Source organism: Engystomops pustulosus, chromosome 5, assembly GCF_040894005.1.
Source record: "Engystomops pustulosus chromosome 5, aEngPut4.maternal, whole genome shotgun sequence".
Lineage (NCBI taxonomy): Eukaryota > Metazoa > Chordata > Amphibia > Anura > Leptodactylidae > Engystomops > Engystomops pustulosus.
Window position 1 is genome coordinate 198,642,400 of NC_092415.1, and position 21,084 is coordinate 198,663,483.

The 21,084-nt window shown below is 45.6% G+C and overlaps 1 protein-coding gene across 1 annotated transcript in view; it reads left to right on the forward strand.

Annotated features, from left to right (window-relative positions):
• The window catches only part of VPS50 (VPS50 subunit of EARP/GARPII complex), a 136,287-nt gene that overhangs the window by 16,323 nt on the left and 98,880 nt on the right, over nucleotides 1-21,084 (forward strand). The window contains exons 3-5 of the mRNA XM_072154323.1: nucleotides 9,258-9,380; nucleotides 9,853-9,924; nucleotides 14,475-14,528. Coding sequence (XP_072010424.1) covers nucleotides 9,258-9,380; nucleotides 9,853-9,924; nucleotides 14,475-14,528 — 249 coding nt within the window. The remainder of the gene's footprint in view (nucleotides 1-9,257; nucleotides 9,381-9,852; nucleotides 9,925-14,474; nucleotides 14,529-21,084) is intronic.

Below are 21,084 nucleotides of genomic sequence, written 5' to 3' on the forward strand. Positions count from 1 at the left end.
CTTCCTGTACAATGACCTCTATATAGATAACACTGACCCATCATTACATCACTACTGACAATAGATGATGTCACAGCTTATCTCCTCCCCCTCCCTGTACAATGTCCTCTATATAGATAACACTGACCCATCATTACATCACTACTGACAGTAGATGATGTCACAGCTTATCTCCTGCCCCTCCTCCCTGTACAATGACCTCTATATAGATAACACTGACCCATCATTACATCACTACTGACAATAGATGATGTCACAGCTTATCTCCTCCCCCTCCTCCCTGTACAATGACCTCTATATAGATAACACTGACCCATCATTACATCACTACTGACAATAGATGATGTCACAGCTTATCTCCTCCCCCTCCTCCCTGTACAATGACCTCTATATAGATAACACTGACCCATCATTACATCACTACTGACAATAGATGATGTCACAGCTTATCTCCTCCCCCTCCCTGTACAATGACCTCTATATAGATAACACAGACCCATCATTACATCACTACTGACAATAGATGATGTCACAGCTTATCTCTTCCCCCTCCCTGTACAATGACCTCTATATAGATAACACTGACCCATCATTACATCACTACTGACAATAGATGATGTCAGAGCTTATCTCCTCCCCCCTCCCTGTACAATGACCTCTATATAGATAACACTGACCCATCATTACATCACTACTGACAATAGATGATGTCACAGCTTATCTCCTCCCCCTTCTGTACAATGACCTCTATATAGATAACACTGACCCATCATTACATCACTACTGACAATAGATGATGTCACAGCTGATCTTCTCCCCCTCCCTGTACAATGGCCTCTATATAGATAACACTGACCCATCATTACATCACTACTGACAATAGATGATGTCACAGCTTATCCCCCCCCTCCCTGTACAATGACCTCTATATAGATAACACTGACCCATCATTACATCACTACTGACAATAGATGATGTCACAGCTTATCTCCTCCCCCTCCCTGTACAATGACCTCTATATAGATAACACTGACCCATCATTACATCACTACTGACAATAGATGATGTCACAGCTTATCTCCTCCCCCTCCCTGTACAATGACCTCTATATAGATAACACTGACCCATCATTACATCACTACTGACAATAGATGATGTCACAGCTTATCTCCTCCCCCTCCCTGTACAATGATCTCTATATAGATAACACTGACCCATCATTACATCACTACTGACAATAGATGATGTCACAGCTTATCTCCTCCCCCTCCCTGTACAATGACCTCTGTATAGATAACACTGACCCATCATTACATCACTACTGACAATAGATGATGTCACAGCTGATCTCCTCCCCCTCCCTGTACAATGGCCTCTATATAGATAACACTGACCCATCATTACATCACTACTGACAATAGATGATGTCACAGCTTATCCCCCCCTCCCTGTACAATGACCTCTATATAGATAACACTGACCCATCATTACATCACTACTGACAATAGATGATGTCACAGCTTATCTCCTCCCCCTCACTGTACAATGACCTCTATATAGATAACACTGACCCATCATTACATCACTACTGACAATAGATGATGTCACAGCTTATCTCCTCCCCCCTCCCTGTACAATGACCTCTATATAGATAACACTGACCCATCATTACATCACTACTGACAATAGATGATGTCACAGCTTATCTCCTCCCCCTCCCTGTACAATGACCGCTATATAGATAACACTGACCCATCATTACATCACTACTGACAATAGATGATGTCAGAGCTTATCTCCTCCCCCCTCCCTGTACAATGACCTCTATATAGATAACACTGACCCATCATTACATCACTACTGACAATAGATGATGTCACAGCTTATCTCCTCCCCCTTCTGTACAATGACCTCTATATAGATAACACTGACCCATCATTACATCACTACTGACAATAGATGATGTCACAGCTGATCTTCTCCCCCTCCCTGTACAATGGCCTCTATATAGATAACACTGACCCATCATTACATCACTACTGACAATAGATGATGTCACAGCTTATCCCCCCCCTCCCTGTACAATGACCTCTATATAGATAACACTGACCCATCATTACATCACTACTGACAATAGATGATGTCACAGCTTATCTCCTCCCCCTCACTGTACAATGACCTCTATATAGATAACACTGACCCATCATTACATCACTACTGACAATAGATGATGTCACAGCTTATCTCCTCCCCCCTCCCTGTACAATGACCTCTATATAGATAACACTGACCCATCATTACATCACTACTGACAATAGATGATGTCACAGCTTATCTCCTCCCCCTCCCTGTACAATGACCGCTATATAGATAACACTGACCCATCATTACATCACTACTGACAATAGATGATGTCAGAGCTTATCTCCTCCCCCCTCCCTGTACAATGACCTCTATATAGATAACACTGACCCATCATTACATCACTACTGACAATAGATGATGTCACAGCTTATCTCCTCCCCCTCCTCCCTGTACAATGACCTCTATATAGATAACACTGACCCATCATTACATCACTACTGACAATAGATGATGTCACAGCTTATCTCCTCCCCCTTCTGTACAATGACCTCTATATAGATAACACTGACCCATCATTACATCACTACTGACAATAGATGATGTCACAGCTGATCTTCTCCCCCTCCCTGTACAATGGCCTCTATATAGATAACACTGACCCATCATTACATCACTACTGACAATAGATGATGTCACAGCTTATCCCCCCCCTCCCTGTACAATGACCTCTATATAGATAACACTGACCCATCATTACATCACTACTGACAATAGATGATGTCACAGCTTATCTCCACCCCCTCACTGTACAATGACCTCTATATAGATAACACTGACCCATCATTACATCACTACTGACAATAGATGATGTCACAGCTTATCTCCTCCCCCCTCCCTGTACAATGACCTCTATATAGATAACACTGACCCATCATTACATCACTACTGACAATAGATGATGTCACAGCTTATCTCCTCCCCCTCCCTGTACAATGACCGCTATATAGATAACACTGACCCATCATTACATCACTACTGACAATAGATGATGTCAGAGCTTATCTCCTCCCCCCTCCCTGTACAATGACCTCTATATAGATAACACTGACCCATCATTACATCACTACTGACAATAGATGATGTCACAGCTTATCTCCTCCCCCTCCCTGTACAATGACCTCTATATAGATAACACTGACCCATCATTACATCACTACTGACAATAGATGATGTCACAGCTTATCTCCTCCCCCTCCTCCCTGTACAATGACCTCTATATAGATAACACTGACCCATCATTACATCACTACTGACAATAGATGATGTCACAGCTTATCTCCTCCCCCTCCCTGTACAATGACCTCTATATAGATAACACTGACCCGTCATTACATCACTACTGACAATAGATGATGTCACAGCTTATCTCCTCCCCCTCCTCCCTGTACAATGACCTCTATATAGATAACACTGACCCATCATTACATCACTACTGACAATAGATGATGTCACAGCTTATCTCCCCCTCCCTGTACAATGACCTCTATATAGATAACACTGACCCATCATTACATCACTACTGACAATAGATGATGTCACAGCTTATCTCCTCCCCCTCCCTGTACAATGACCTCTATATAGATAACACTGACCCATCATTACATCACTACTGACAATAGATGATGTCACAGCTTATCTCCTCCCCCTCCCTGTACAATGACCTCTATATAGATAACACTGACCCATCATTACATCACTACTGACAATAGATGATGTCACAGCTTATCTCCTCCCCCTCCCTGTACAATGACCTCTATATAGATAACACTGACCCATCATTACATCACTACTGACAATAGATGATGTCACAGCTTATCTCCTCCCCCTTCCTGTACAATGACCTCTATATAGATAACACTGACCCATCATTACATCACTACTGACAATAGATGATGTCACAGCTTATCTCCTCCCCCTTCCTGTACAATGACCTCTATATAGATAACACTGACCCATCATTACATCACTACTGACAATAGATGATGTCACAGCTTATCTCCTCCCCCTCCCTGTACAATGACCTCTATATAGATAACACTGACCCATCATTACATCACTACTGACAATAGATGATGTCACAGCTTATCTCCTCCCCCTCCCTGTACAATGACCTCTATAAAGATAACACTGACCCATCATTACATCACTACTGACAATAGATGATGTCACAGCTTATCTCCTCCCCCCTCCCTGTACAATGACCTCTATATAGATAACACTGACCCATCATTACATCACTACTGACAATAGATGATGTCACAGCTTATCTCCTTCCTCTCCCTGTACAACGACCTCTGTATAGATAATGGCACATAATTATTTTGTGTTTTTTTTTTCTTTATCATTTGTTCATTATTAGAACAGAACATTTTGTATGGTACATTTATCAGTATTTGCCACCTCTTGTATCTGACCTTTAATATCCAGTTGTTTATAAAAAAAAAAAAAAAAAAAAATTAAAAAAATAAAGAAGAAAGAATAGTTATTTTCCGCTTTGTGTTGTGTCTTATGTGGGGCAGCGCTGCCTCCTCTGTATGCGCAGTCACGTATCTCATTTATAGATGATGTGAGGCTTCGGGATGGACGGAGCGACAGCCGCTCTTTATGATTCCTGTGGATGGGATTAGGAAGATGTTTCCGATCACTGAGGGGGATGTTATTTTTTGGGGGAGGTAGAAGCTGCAGGGGGGGGAGTAGTTCTCTGGTTATTGCTATGAAACTTCATGGGGCTCATTTACTTACCTGGCCACGGAGTTCCCCGAAAGTGCATTGTCCGTGTATAATGCGCTGTGCGGGGAGTCACTAAGATCATGCGCCGGATATCCTGCATGTGTCGCTTCCCCGCTCAGGTCCCCGGAGTTCACCTTCTTCTTCCTGGTGCATGTAAGTGCGTTGTCTTGCGACACAATTTGAATGTTAAATCCCGCGCTCAGTCCGAATCAGTCGGATCGTCCAACGGCACGATTTCTGTCGCATGAAAACTGCGCTGTTGTGCCAAAATCCGATTGCGTACACAATCCCAGCACAGACACCTTTTAAATACCTGTCACAGCCGTGCATATCCCAAAAACCGCGAACAGTCCGACGAAAGTGCAATCCCCGACCCTTTAATAAACAACCCCCAATGTGATGTTACTCGAGGTAGTAGGAGGAACTAAAAACAAGCGTCTTGCCCAACTTCACGTGATTTTCACTGCAATGACGCCCAATATCAGATGCTGAAAAACAGGATAGGTAATAATTGTATGCTCGTGGTGGGTCCAATTGCCTTGACCTCCCATGGTCTGCAAAACTGGGGACCTCAAGTCCTCCAACCCGTTCCAGATCAGCTGCTGTATTTTTGTGGTCCCATAGAAGACAGTGGTGCAGCATTGAATTCATGAGGACTTCCGGATGGGCTACGGAGACTACTGCCCTCTTGACGCCTTTTGTCCGTGTGACCAGTGTCCGGAAGGCAACCCAGGTCTGTATGACCAACATCAAAGAGCGAGAGGTCCTTCACTTGCTACGTACACGCACCACTATTATGCATCATCCTCTTAATATATGGGCAGCCATTCATAATGACCCTCATCTTGTTCTAACTCTCTTGAGACCCTGATGGTGACTTTACAATCCTCTCTATGCTGGTGGGTGTAGACCTAGCTGCCATGACTTACCTCTTCGTAGACCTCTGTTGACCTAATTAGACACAGTTAGCCTCTGTTCATTTTTCTAGCAAGAAGGAGTTCAGTGGAGTTTGTGAAGTAGAAAACAGATAAGGAGAGAAGGGGAGGATGGTAAGAGCCAAGTAAGTGGAGAAAGAAGTACTTTTCTCTGAAAGTTTCTTAGTCTCTTTTACTTGTATTATTGATCTGTAATGTTAGTGACTGTAGGGGTTGGATTAGTGATCGCACTAAAATTTTCCCAGGAGGGTAATAATGCTCCTCTTAACGTCTTTTGAGGAGTATTTTTTTAGCCAAGGATGAGTAATTATTAGCAACACAACGTAACTCCTAGGCGTATGTGATGGTAATAGATGGTTATTTATGTGCTTAAACAAATTGAGACAATTATAATAATTGTACATCACCAACCCCCCTAATTCAGACTATGACTGGTACCGCTGACCCCCCCTCCAGACGAGACAGTGGCTGATGCCACCACCCCTCTTCCCCAAACCAGATTATGACTAGTGCTGCCAACATCCCCTCCAGACCAGACTATGGCTGCCACCACAACCCTCACCTCCCCAAACCTGACTATGGCTGATGTCGCCAGCCCCCCAGACTGTGACTGGCACTGGTGACCCCTCCCACACCAGACAATTGCTGACACCACCAATAACCCCCCAACACACAAATCAGACTATAACTGGTACCGCTGACCCCCCCCCCCCTAGACCAGACAATGGCTGATGCCACCATCCCCCCTTCCCCAAACCAGATTATGACTGGTGCTGCCAACATCCCCTCCAGACCAGACTATGGCTGCCACCACAACCCTCACCTCCCCAAACCTGACTATGGCTGATGTCGCCAGCCCCCCAGACTGTGACTGGCACTGGTGACCCCTCCCACACCAGACAATTGCTGACACCACCAATAACCCCCCAACACACAAATCAGACTATGACTGGTACCGCTGACCCCCCCCCCCTAGACCAGACAATGGCTGATGCCACCATCCCCCCTTCCCCAAACCAGATTATGACTGGTGCTGCCAACATCCCCCCCAGACCAGACTATGGCTGACACCACAACCCTCACCTCCCCAAACCAGACTATGGCTGATGCCGCTGACCCCCAGACTGTGACTGGCACTGCTGACCCCTCCCACACCAGACAATTGCTGACACCACCAATACCCCCCCCCCCCACAAATCAGACTATAACTGGTACCGCTGACCCCCCCCCCCCCCCCCAGACAATGGCTGATGTCACCATCCCCCTTCCCCAAACCAGATTATTGCTAGTGTTGCCGAAACACCATCCAGACTATGGCTGACACCACAACCCTCACCTCCCCAAACCAGACTATGGCTGATGCCGCCAGCCCCCCAGACTGTGACTATGTGACTGGCACTGCTGACCCCTCCCACACCAGACAATTGCTGACACCACCAATAACCCCACACACACACCAGACTATGACTGGTCGTGCCTTCCCGGACTAAACAAGTGTTTGTGCCACAACCCCCACCCCCACGGAACCAGACTACAATTAGTGCCGCTAACCCCCCCGACCACACTATGTGACTGGCACTGCCAGTCTATGCCTGATGCCGCCAAGCACTCAGACTAGACTATGGCTTGATGCTGTGTTGGATACATTTGCAGCTTTTTTCTATTTTAAATATGTTTTCTTCTTTTTTTTTGTGGGGGATGAGAGAATAACTCAATTTTTTTTTACATTTTTGAAAATTATTTTTTTAAATGGCATTTGTGGTTCATTTTTATTTGTTCCCTGTTATTCTTTTATACAGATCACATATAACAGTGATCTTATAGTAACATCGGATTGGATGGTTATTAGTGATCTGTATACACAGATATACAGAGAGGATGCACATTGTACCTTCTCTGCTTAGGGAATCCCTGTGATGTCATATTAGTGATGTCACAGGATCTCCCTGCAGGCATTCGGGGGGCTGCTGTGACAGGAGACTGATTGTATCAGCCCCCTGCTGATTGCATTGTTTGCAGGATTGTGCCAGGATTCCTCTCTGCTCCAGCTCCTCCGCCTCTATAGAAGGCGCCCATTACCGAATGACACCGCTCCGTTCACATGATTTTCTATCCGAGCCACAAGCTGCAGCAGCGAAGGAACATTAATCCGCTGAAGCTCATGTCCAGGACTGAGGGAGACCAAAAAACTTTATAAATCTACATGACATTTTTTTTTTAGGAGTAAAACTGCCTGTACAAGCGTCTGTGACTCTTGTACAAGCATTAATGCGACCTCTATATTGCTATAATTTTATATAAGAATTTGGAGGTTCAGGACCTGTAACACTACACGCTCCGGGAAGGGCAGACTCATTCGGTATTCCCGGACGGTACAGGGCTAGTCCGGTTCACCGTGGGATTGTCATTCCGTATTCCCGCTCTATTAGGTGGCTGACAAAGAAATCGGATTGCAATCAAACAAGCGCAACTTTCCATGAATATCGTCTGCTCAGCCGCTGCAGCTCAATTAGCCGCTGCTCGGCTTCTGAAAGTGTTACGGAGGCTCATGAATCACTTGTGTCACCGCCTCCTTATATTCCCATATGCAAGTCTTTGGGATTTTGGCGCACATCATAATTTACTCTGTCACCAGGCAACAGTGAAATGTGAGGCATAAAACATCAAATAAACATAAAATCCATCACATCCTTTGTGATCGGCGACAATCGGAATTGGAAAATTTGTGCTGTCGATTTGTATTTGTTGCATCCACGCTCTTTTTTTTTTTTTTTTTTTTTTTTTTCCTTTTCTATTTTTGTCTTTTCATTTTTCACTTCCCGCGTTCCATTTGCCTGAACCATAGAATATTCCTTACTGGGAAGCAGGGAAAAGAATCCTATTTTGTGGATAGCCCATCAATATAAAGTCCTAGACAATGCCCTTATCTTTGGTTCTCTAGCACCTAGAAACATGCTGCTGGTGTCATATTAAAGATAAGGATCTCATCTTTTAAATTGCACAAGGCTGGTGGTTCTGTGAACTGGATCTTTATCTGCTGCTCACATTTCCAAAGATATTTTTAAATATCTGTATCTTTTTTGTTCTTTAGATCACAGAAAAACAATCCTTATGACGTCAGAAAGATGAGATTTTTTATCTTTAATATAACACCAGCAACATTTTTCTAGATACTACAGAACCATAGATGGGGGCACCTGAAGTGATGTTTCTGATCACATCAGGAGTATGGTTGTTTGATCTAAAGAACAGAAGATACAGATAGCTAAAGACCTAGTTGGGAATTTGAGATACAGATAAAGACTACAAGCCTAGTGGGTATAGAAACAAATCTTTTCTAGGTTGTATAGAAGCGGACATAACGGCACTTTATTTTCTCTGTGTAAGTAAAATTTTCTTGGCTAATTTAATAGTATTCACTTACTGTATATTTTTGTATTTGTGCAGGAGGAGCAGCGGGAGCCTCGGGAGCAGGCAACAGATCCGCTAGCCCAGCAAGAGATCATCAACAGCATCGAAGAAATTTATTTTTCCAATGACTCCCTTGACATTGTGCAATATGAGCTTGAGGTGAGAGTCGTCTCTCTCTCTATGTACAAGAATATAACTATTATAATACAGGCGGTCCCCGGGTTACATACAAGATAGGGTCCATAGGTTTGTTCTTAAGTTGAATTTGTATGTAAGTCGAAACTGTATATTTTATAATTGTAGATCCAGACAAAAAAATGTTTTGACCCTGTGACAATCAGAATTTTAAAATTTTTTGCTGTAATGGGCAAGCATTATCAATAAAGCTTCATTACAGACACCTTACAGCTGATCAATGCAGCCCGGGACTATAGTAAAGCATCCAGAGAGGTCACCAGAGGTCAGAGGGGTCTGTCTGTAACTATGGGTCGTCTGTAAGTCGGTTGTCCTTAAGTAGGGGACCGCCTGTACTCCGGGTTATATATATAAGGTAACATATGATGTTCTGTACGGTGTATATGATGACTGTTATACTGGATTATAATGGTTCTCCTTGTCTCCCCCTTTGTAGAAGTTGCCCCCGGTCCTCTCGCTGCATGAAATAGAGGAGTATAGAGAGAAGCTGAGGAGGGAGCAGGCTGCGGTGAGTGTGGTGTATGTCTGTGGATTGGCTCAGGTTTGGACTATTATTAGATGGAGTATAATCCTCCCCGGATTTACATACAAGGGGAGATAGCACAATATATACCGTTTTATCGATAAAGCGCTGGAGGAGGGGGATTAGCGGTGGACGACTCCTTATAGACCGCTGACTTTTCAGTTCTTAATGGAAATCCAGCGATTTACATCTCAAATGATATCCCAATCCCCGAGCCCTGGAGATGCTGCAGGATGGGAAAGTGCTGAGCGAGGGAGGAAGGGAGACGGAGCATCTGAAATCCACATATAGATTTTCTTTCCCTGTATAGAACCTTTGCTCTAATTCTTATAGGACCAATTACATGATAAATTCTGCCGCCCCCGTTACACCCCCCGCAGTACAACATTACAACAGGTGCTGCTATATACTAAACATGTGCGAATAGCGTTGGCTCCTCTAGTCTGGATAATAATGATAATTATTTATATAGCGCACACAGATTACACAGCGCTGCACAAAGCATGACAAATTTGTCCCTGTCCCCATGGGGCTCACAATCTAAACAACCTAACAGTATGTTTTTGGAGTGTGGGAGGAAACCGGAGGACCCGGCGGAAACCCACGCAAACACGGAGAGAACATACAAACTCTTTGCAGATGTTGACCTGGGTGGGATTCGAACCCAGGACCCCAGTGCTGCAAGACTGTAATGCTACCCACTCAGCCACCATGCCGCCCCTATATAGATCTATATGGTGTCTATCTGTATACAGGCAGTTCCCAGGTTACGTACAGGATAGTTTCTGTAGGTTTGTTCTTAAGATGAATTTGTATGTAAGTCGAAACTGTATACTTTATAATTGTAGATCCAGACAGAATTTATTTTGGTCTCTGTGACAAATGGATTTTAAAAATGTTGGAATGTTATAATAACCAGGAGTAACAATTACAGACACCTATAATAACTGTTACAGCTGTTTATTGTAGCCTAAGGCTAAAGTACAGTAATTACCAACATCCAGAGGTCCGTCTGTAACTAGGGGTCGTCTGTATTTGCTTACATATGTTGGCGTCCAGACAGGCTTCATAATTGTTCCATTGGTGATCAATATGGGGGCCAAGATATGCCGCGCATAGCTGTTACTGTCCCTCCTATCACTACTTGGGGTGACTGATTGTCCTATGCAATGGCTCCCCACATCATCACACCAGCAGGGGGCAGTGTGTCCTCCTATCACTTCTAGAGGTGACTGACTGTCCTATACAATGGCTCCCCACATCATCACACCAGCAGGGGACAGTGTGTCCTCCGGACTGTCCTATACCATGTCCCCCAACATCATCACACCAGCAGGGGGCAGTGTCACTTCCTATCACTACTAGGGGTGACTGTCCTATACCATGGACCTCTACATCATCACACCAGCAGGGGGCGATGTGTCCTCCTATCACTACTAGGGCTAACTGACTGTCCTATACCATGTCCCCCAACATCATTACACCAGCAGGGGGCGATGTGTCCTCCTATCATTTCTAGGGGTGACTGACTGTCCTATACCATGACTCCCCACATCATCACACCAGCAGGGGGCAGTGTGTCCTCCTATCACTCCTAGGGGTGACTGTCCTATACCATTGCCCCCACATCATCACACCAGCAGGGGGCAGTGTGTCCTCCTATCACTACTAAGGGTGACTGTCCTATACCATGGCTCCCCACATCATCACACCAGCAGGGGGCAGTGTGTCCTCCTATCACTACTAGGGGTAAATGACCTATACCATGGCTCTCCACATCATCACACCAGCAGGGGGCAGTGTGTCCTCCTATCACTACTAGGGGTAACTGTCCTATACCATGGCTCTCCACATCATCACACCAGCAGGGGGCAGTGTGTCCTCCTATCACTTCTAGGGGTGACTGTCCTATACCATGGCTCCCCACATCATCACACCAGCATGGGGCAGTGTGTCCTCCTATCACTAATAGGGGTGACTGTCCTATACCATGGCCCCCACATCATCACACCAGCAGGGGGCAGTGTGTCCTCCTATCATTACTAGGGGTGACTGTCCTATACCATGGCCCCCACATCATCACACCAGCAGGGGGCAGTGTATCCTCCTATCACTTCTAGGGGTAACTGTCCTATACCATGGCTCCCCACATCATCACACCAGCAGGGGGCAGTGTGTCCTCCTATCACTACTAGGGGTGACTGACTGTCCTATACCATGGCTCCCACATCATCATACCAGCAGGGGGCAGTGTGTCCTCCTATCACTACTAGGGGTGACTGTCCTATACCATGGCCCCCACATCATCACACCAGCAGGGGGAAGTGTGTCCTCCTATCACTTCTAGGGGTAACTGTCCAATACCATGGCTCCCCACATCATCACACCAGCAGGGGGCAGTGTGTCCTCCTATCACTACTAGGGGTAACTATCCTATACCTTGGCCCCCACATCATCACACCAGCAGGGGGCAGTGTGTCCTCCTATCACTACTAGGGATGACTGTCCTATACCATGGCCCCCACATCATCACACCAGCAGGGGGCAGTGTGTCCTCCTATCACTACTAGGGGTAACTATCCTATACCTTGGCCCCCACATCATCACACCAGCAGGGAGCAGTGTGTCCTCCTATCACTTCTAGGGGGTCTGTCCTATACCATGACCACCCACATCATTACACCAGCAGGGGGCAGTGTGTCCTCCTATCACTACTAGGGGTGACTGTCCTATACCATGGCCCCCACATCATCACACCAGCAGGGGGCAGTGTGTCCTCCTATCACTACTAGGGGTGACTGTCCTATACCATGGCCCCCACATCATCACACCAGCAGTGGGCAGTGTGTCCTCCTATCACTACTAGGGGTAACTGTCCTATACCATGGCTCCCCACATCATCACACCAGCAGGGGGCTGCGTGTCCTCCTATCACTACTTGGGGTTACTGACTGTCCTATACCATGGCTCCCCACATCATCACACCAGCAGGGGGCTGCGTGTCCTCCTATCACTACTAGGGGTTACTGACTGTCCTATACCATGGCTCCCCACATCATCACACCAGCAGGGGGCAGTGTGTCCTCCTATCACTACTAGGGGAGACTGTCCAATGTCATGCTAATTGTCGGATCTCAGAGGGCGGAGCATAAGTTGTCATATAAAGGCGCTGAGGGAAGTGCTATATGTTATCCATCAGACCGTAAGTAAATGTGTATCTGGATGTGTATGTGACCCCTCTCTGCTGAGCGCTACCTCCAGTTCCTCCCGGCAGAGGCGGATGCATGATGTATATATGACAGGTATGAATTAGTAATGATGGCTCTCGAATGTCAGAATGAAATTTCCTTTAATGCGGCGCGGCTCTTACACCATGTTAAACTTTGAAGTCTTGAGAGGACGGATCAGAAAATTGCCGCGTCCCTTTAAGGACGTCATGTATAATGCAAGACCGCCAATAAATGTAATTGTCTCCCTCCTGAGCGCGTTTCCTCCGAAATCCGAAAGGAAAAGGTTCCTGTGATGACGACTATACACCCCCCCCTCCCCCTCAGCCCCCCCTCCCGGTTATTAGATTACGGAGCGGGCGCCGCTCACCTCCTCCTAAATGATTTTTCTTTATTTCTGCAGAGTAAATAAGTTGCGTCTCGTGTTTTTCGGGAGGAGACGCGTCTTGCATGTCAAGTGGGAATCCGCCGGCGGCCCGTAACATCTTCCTAAATTGAATTAGAGTGTCATCCCGCGCTCGCAGATTCGTATAGTCGCGAGCCGCCGTTTGCTCGGGGGGGAATTTATCATTTAGTCGCCACTAACCCGACATCCATCTCATAAATTTTATACAAAAAAATGTTTGTTTCTTCTTTGCTTATTGTATTGTTATGCAGAATTTTACAAAGATAAACTCTACGGATTCGCAATATGATGGCGATTAAAAACGGACGTTATGTAAGAGACGCAACTGATGTCCACAATACTCGTTATTAACTAAAAAAAAAAAAACACTCAAAGCACAAGATCAATATATTTTTTAATCACCAATCAGTCGCTTTTATGATGCAGAACAGCTTTGCCTATTATCTTGATTACATGTATCCAGCATGTTCCTTGCTATCCTCCTCAGTTTAGCCCGTCCCTGCAGTAGCTAAGTCTCCTGACTGTGCTGATAGTCCCTCTGAATCATCCTATAAACTCTATGGACTCACAGGGGGGGAGGGGCCACTGCTCTCTACTCACTCTGGAGGTAGGAGGGGGAGGTCATGTGATGCTCTCTGTGTGTAGCTGCCAGGAGAGCTGTGTCTGTGCAGATCTGTGGGTACAATTATTTAAAAAAAAAAAAAATGTAATTACATAAACAATTGTAATGTTATAATGAGAGGTGCTATGGTCAGTACTCCTGTAACCGCAGGGACCCCTACCACAAGTTATGAAGTATAAGAATAACAATAAGCAATCTTCTGTTTTGTTCCTGTGTGTGATGATTTCACATATATTGGTGTATTGTTTTGTTAACTTAATATTTCTCAACTGTATTATAGGTTTCCAAGAAAGTAGCAGATCTGATTCTAGAAAAGCAGCCTTCTTATGTCAAGGTAAGACGCATTGCGTGGTCATTCTGCTGCCACTGGTGAAGGGAGAGCTGACACATCCTCTATATACTACACCACACAGGAGACACATCCTCTGTATACTACACCACACAGGAGACACATCCTCTATATACTACACCACACAGGAGACACATCCTCTATATACTACACCACACAGGAGACACATCCTCTGTATACTACACCACACAGGAGACACATCCTCTATATACTACACCACACAGGCGACACATCCTCTATATACTACACCGCACAGGAGACACATACTCTATATACTAAACCACACAGGAGACATATCCTCTATATACTACACCACACAGGAGACACATCCTCTATATACTACACCACACAGGAGACACATCCTCTATATATTACACCACACAGGAGACACATCCTCTATATACTACACCACACAGGAGACACATCCTCTATATACTACACCACACAGGAGACACATCCTCTATATACTACACCACACAGGCGACACATCCTCTATATACTACACCACACAGGAGACACATCCTCTATATACTACACCACACAGGAGACACATCCTCTATATACTACACCACACAGGAGACACATACTCTATATACTAAACCACACAGGAGACACATCCTCTATATACTACACAACACAGGAGACACATCCTCCATATACTACACCACACAGGAGACACATCCTCTATATACTACACCACACAGGAGATACATCCTCTATATACTACACCACACAGGAGACACATCCTCTATATACTACACCACACAGGAGACACATCCTCTATAGACAACACCACACAGGAGACATATCCTCTATATACTACACACACAGGAGACACATCCTCTATATACTACACCACACAGGAGACACATCCTCTATATACTACACCACACAGGAGACACATCCTCTATATACTATACCTCACAGGAGACACATCCTCTATATATTACACCACACAGGAGACACATCCTCTATATACTACACCACACAGGAGACACGTCTTCTATATACTACACCACACAGGAGACACATCCTCTATATACTACACCACACAGGAGACACGTCCTCTATATACTACACCACACAGGAGACACATCCTCTATGTACTACACCACACAGGAGACACGTCCTCTATATACTACACCACACAGGAGACACGTCTTCTATATACTACACCACACAGGAGACACATCCCCTATATACTACACCACACAGGAGACACATCCTCTATATACTACACCACACAGGAGACACATCCTCTATATACTACACCACACAGGAGACACATCCTCTATATACTACACCACACAGGAGACCCATCCTCTATATACTACACCACACAGGAGACACGTCCTCTATATACTACACCACACAGGAGACCCATCCTCTATATACTACACCACACAGGAGACACATCCTCTATATACTACACCACACGGGAGACACATCCTCTATATACTACACCACACGGGAGACACATCCTCTATATACTACACCACACGGGAGACACATCCTCTATATACTACACCACACAGGAGATACATCCTCTATATACTACACCACACAGGAGAGACACCTCCTCTATATACTACACCACACAGGAGACACATCCTCTATATACTACACCACACAGGAGACACATCCTCTATATACTACACCACATAGGAGACACATCATCTCTATACTACACCACACAGGAGACACATCCTCCATATACTACACCACACAGGAGACACATCCTCTATATACTGCACCACACAGGAGACACATCCTCTATATACTACACCACACAGGAGACACATCCCCTATATACTACACCGCACAGGAGACACATCCTCTATATACTACACCACACAGGAGACACAACCTCTATATACTCTACCACACAGGGGACACATCCTCTATATACTACACCACACAGGAGACACATCCTCTATATACTGCACCACACAGGAGACACATCCTCTATATACTAAAAACAATAGCAAAATCATTCTGTCGAAATGTGAAGATCCTATCATACAGCAGGTTTTTGAGCCTTAAACTAGGCCGGGTCCTGGAGGGGTTACGGGCACACGCAGAGCAGTCGCTCGCTCGCAGTCATTATAATGTTGTTGTCTTCCTCGTTTGTCTCTTGTAATATCATTTGTTCTTGGGAACAAAACAAGAGAATTTCCTCTCTGTGACCTCGTCCCCCGTTCGCTGCTGCTCCACTTTTTATCCAGTGAGGGACGTGAGCGCTCGGCCGCCTCTTCCATGTGATATCGGGGGTCACGCTCGGCTGAGTCCCATCCATTCTGACTTCCACAAATTGGCTTTTTATAAAGCTTTTATTGACCTCTTCCTCCCCAGCTCACTGTTATTTGTTTTCTAGCAGACTAACGTAAGATTTCAGGGGGGGGGGGGCGTAGAGCGGGTGCTGGTGGCGGCTCTCTCTGGTTTTATTTATGTTGTTTTGCTTTTGTTTGGTTTTGTCCTACATAGTGATGATAAAGGCTAGAAGTGGTCAGTTTTTGTTTTAAATAAATATATTGGGGTTTATATTGTTTTTCATGCAGTTAGATGTGTATTGTGATGTTCTGCAGCAGCTGAGGTGTGTAATGAGATGTTCTGCAGCAGCTGAGGTGTGTAATGAGATGTTCTGCAGCAGCTGAGGTGTGAATTGAGATGTTCTGCAGCAGCTGTGTGTATTGTGATGTTCTGCAGAAGCTGAGGTGTGTATTGAGATGTTCTGCAGCAGCTGAGGTGTAAATTGAGATGTTCTACAGCAGCTGAGGTGTAAATTGAGATGTTCTGCAGCAGCTGAGGTGTGAATTGAGATGTTCTGCAGCAGCTGAGGTGTGAATTGAGATGTTCTGCAGCAGCTGAGGTGTGAATTGAGATGTTCTGCAGCAGCTGAGGTGTGAATTGAGATGTTCTGCAGCAGCTGAGGTGTGTGTTGAGATGTTCTGCAGCAGCTGAGGTGTGGTGATGTTCTGCAGCACCTGAGGCGTGTATTGAGGTGTTCTGCAGCAGGTGAGGCGTGTATTGAGGTGTTCTGCAGCAGCTGAGGCGTGTATTGAGGTGTTCTGCAGCAGCTGAGGCGTGTATTGAGGTGTTCTGCAGCAGCTGAGGTGTGTATTGTGGTGTTCTGCAGCAGCTGAGGTGTGTATTGTGGTGTTCTGCAGCAGCTGAGGTGTGTATTGTGGTGTTCTGCAGCAGCTGAGGCGTGTATTGTGGTGTTCTGCAGCAGCTGAGGCGTGTATTGTGGTGTTCTGCAGCAGCTGAGGCGTGTATTGTGGTGTTCTGCAGCAGCTGAGGCGTGTATTGTGGTGTTCTGCAGCAGCTGAGGCGTGTATTGAGGTGTTCTGCAGCAGCTGAGGCGTGTATTGAGGTGTTCTGCAGCAGCTGAGGCGTGTATTGAGGTGTTCTGCAGCAGCTGAGGCGTGTATTGTGATGATCTACAGCAGCTGAGGCGTGTATTGAGGTGTTCTGCAGCAGCTGAGGCGTGTATTGTGATGTTCTGCAGCAGCTGAGTTGTGTATTGTGATGTTCTGCAGCAGCTGAGGTGTGTATTGAGATGTTCTGCAGCAGCTGAGGTGTGTATTATGAGGTTCTGCAGCAGATGAGACCCTTTTGGAGAAGGCAGTCATTAATTTTTTAAGCAATGGAATCTCTTAAATGGGTTTTTTCTGGAATTCTGGAAAATTCCATGGATGCTTGGGCAGGGATGCCAAATAACTTCCATAAGTGTACACACCCTTGCAGCGATCCATCTGGTCTTCAGCAACTCTTCCCCGGTCAGTGACCTCCTTGACCTTGGACATGGCCTGTAAGACATTAGGGGAAGTCCCTGTGCGATGGGGTAACCAGTCCCTGTGGGGTTTTCCAGAATTTTTAAACATTTCTCTTGTCACTTCTCTGCCGCAGCCCTTTAAGCCCAGCACCTCGCCGCTCTCCCCCCTGATACGGTTTTGTATACGCCGGACGCCATGTGCTTGGCGGTGACCCCTGCACTCATTTAATCGTTTCTCTGAGGGAGACAAATTGGGGCAATCTGCATCCAATCTCCAGCGTTCAAGGCAATTTGTGGAAAGCAATTTGATTTTGCTGGATGAGGCTTTTTGTATCGTGCGTCTGTGAGGAGGCGCCAAAAAACTCAAGTCCCACTTCAGGCTTTGGAGCGGCTCTTACATCAGATCTCAGCTGCAATTTTATTAATAATAACTGAGCGGTTGTAGTCACATGGATTGTGTCATGGATCCCGCATGATGGGGGGAGGTGGTGAAATACAGAATGTCAACAAATATCTGTATACAGTGTATTCTGTATAACATTACATAGTGTCCTATGTGCAAGCAGCATGTTATAGAGCAGGAGGAGCTGAGCAGATTGTACATAGTGTCCTATCTGCAGGCAGCATGTTATAGAGGAGGAGGAGCTGAGCAGATTGTACATAGTGTCCTATCTGCAGGCAGCATGTTATAGAGCAGGAGGAGCTGAGCAGATTTTACATAGTGTCCTATCTGCAGGCAGCATGTTATAGAGCAGGAGGAGCTGAGCAAATTATACATAGTGTCCTATCTGCAGGCAGCATGTTATAGAGCAGGGGGAGCTTAGCAGATTGTACGAAGTGTCCTATCTGCAGGCAGCATGTTATAGAGCAGGAGGCACTGAGCAGATTGTACATAGTGTCCTATCTGCAGGCAGCTTGTTATAGAGCAGGAGGAGCTGAGCAGATTGTACAAAGTGTCCTATCTGCAGGCAGCTTGTTATAGAGCAGAACAGATTGTACATAGTGTCCTATCTGCAGGCAGCATTTTATAGAGCAGGAGGAGCTGAGCAGATTATACATAGTGTCCTATCTGCAGGCAGCATATTATAGAGCAGGAGGAGCTGAGCAGATTATACATAGTGTCCTATCTGCAGGCAGCATGTTATAGAGCAGGGGGAGCTTAGCAGATTGTACATGGTGTCCTATCTGCAGGCAGCTTGTTATAGAGCAGAAAGAGCTGAGCAGATTGTCAATTGTGTCCTATCTGCAGGCAGCATATTATAGAGCAGAAGGAGCAGAGCAGATTATACATAGTGTCCTATCTGCAGGCAGCATGTTATAGAGCAGGAGAAGCTGAGCAGATTGTACATGGTGTCCTATCTGCAGGCAGCTTGTTATAGAGCAGAAAGAGCTGAGCAGATTGTACATGGTGTCCTATCTGCAGGCAGCTTGTTATAGAGCAGGAGGAGCTGAGCAGATTGTACATAGTGTCCTATCTGCAGGCAGCATGTTATAGTGCAGGAGGAGCTGAGCAGATTGTACATAGTGTCCTATCTGCAGGCAGCATGTTATAGTGCAGGAGGAGCTGAGCAGATTGTACATAGTGTCCTATCTGCAGGCAACATGTTATAGAGGAGGAGGAGCTGAGCAGATTGTACATAGTGTCCTTTCTGCATGCAGCTTGTTATAGAGCAGGGGGAGCTGAGGAGATTGTACATAGTGTCCTATCTGCAGGCAACATGTTATAGAGCAGGAGGAGCTGAGCAGATTGTACATAGTGTCCTTTCTGCATGCAGCTTGTTATAGAGCAGGGGGAGCTGAGGAGATTGTACACAGTGTCCTATCTGATATAACAAATTTATTTACATATAATACATTGTCTCAACTCTTCTCTTCCTGTGTTATTCCTCCAAAAAAATTTTTTAAATTTACGGTTAGGACCGTGACCCTGACCACATGTGACATTTAACGCCTAGTTGTCAAATTGTTGAGAAGGATTATGTTACCATCCGGTTGTCAAATGATTGGAAAGGGAATGTTTTCACTCACTTGTCAAATTATTAAAAAACGTTACTGTTACTTCACAGTTGTCAAATTATTGGAAAGTGAAACTTTCGGCTCAGTTGTCAATTTATTAAAATAGGTTAATGTCACCGCCCAGTTGTCAAATTAATGGAAAGGGTAATGTTGCCGCCCAGTTTTCAAAACATTGGAAAGGGTAATTTAACTCTCCAGTTACCAAATGTTTGGAACCGGTCTCGTTACTGCCCTGTTGTCAAATGATTGGAAAGGAAAGGTTTCCGCCCTATTGTCGAATTATTGTAAAGGGAAAATGTCCAGTTACCAAATGATTGCACAGGGAATGTGACCGCCCAGTTGTCAAATATTTGGAAAGGGAAGGTTTTCACCCAATTGTCAATGAATACATTGGGGCTCATTTACTAAGGGTTCGAACGCCGCACTTTCGTCTGGTTTTCCGAATATTTCTGATTTGCCCTGAATTGCCCCGGGTTTTTGGCGCACGCGATTGGATTGTGGCGCATCGGCGTCGGCATGCACGCGGCAGAAATCGGGGGGGGGGGGGGGGGGGCATGGCCGTCGGACAAACCAACGGATTCGATAAAAACGCGGAATTTAAAAACCGCATTTTGACGCAAGATCAAGCCCTTACATGCACCAGGAAGTAGATGGTGAACTCCGGCGGACCTCGGCGCAGCAGTGACACCTGCAGGAACTCGGGCGCACGATCTTAGTGAATCGCGCCGGACCCGAATCCTCAACGGACAA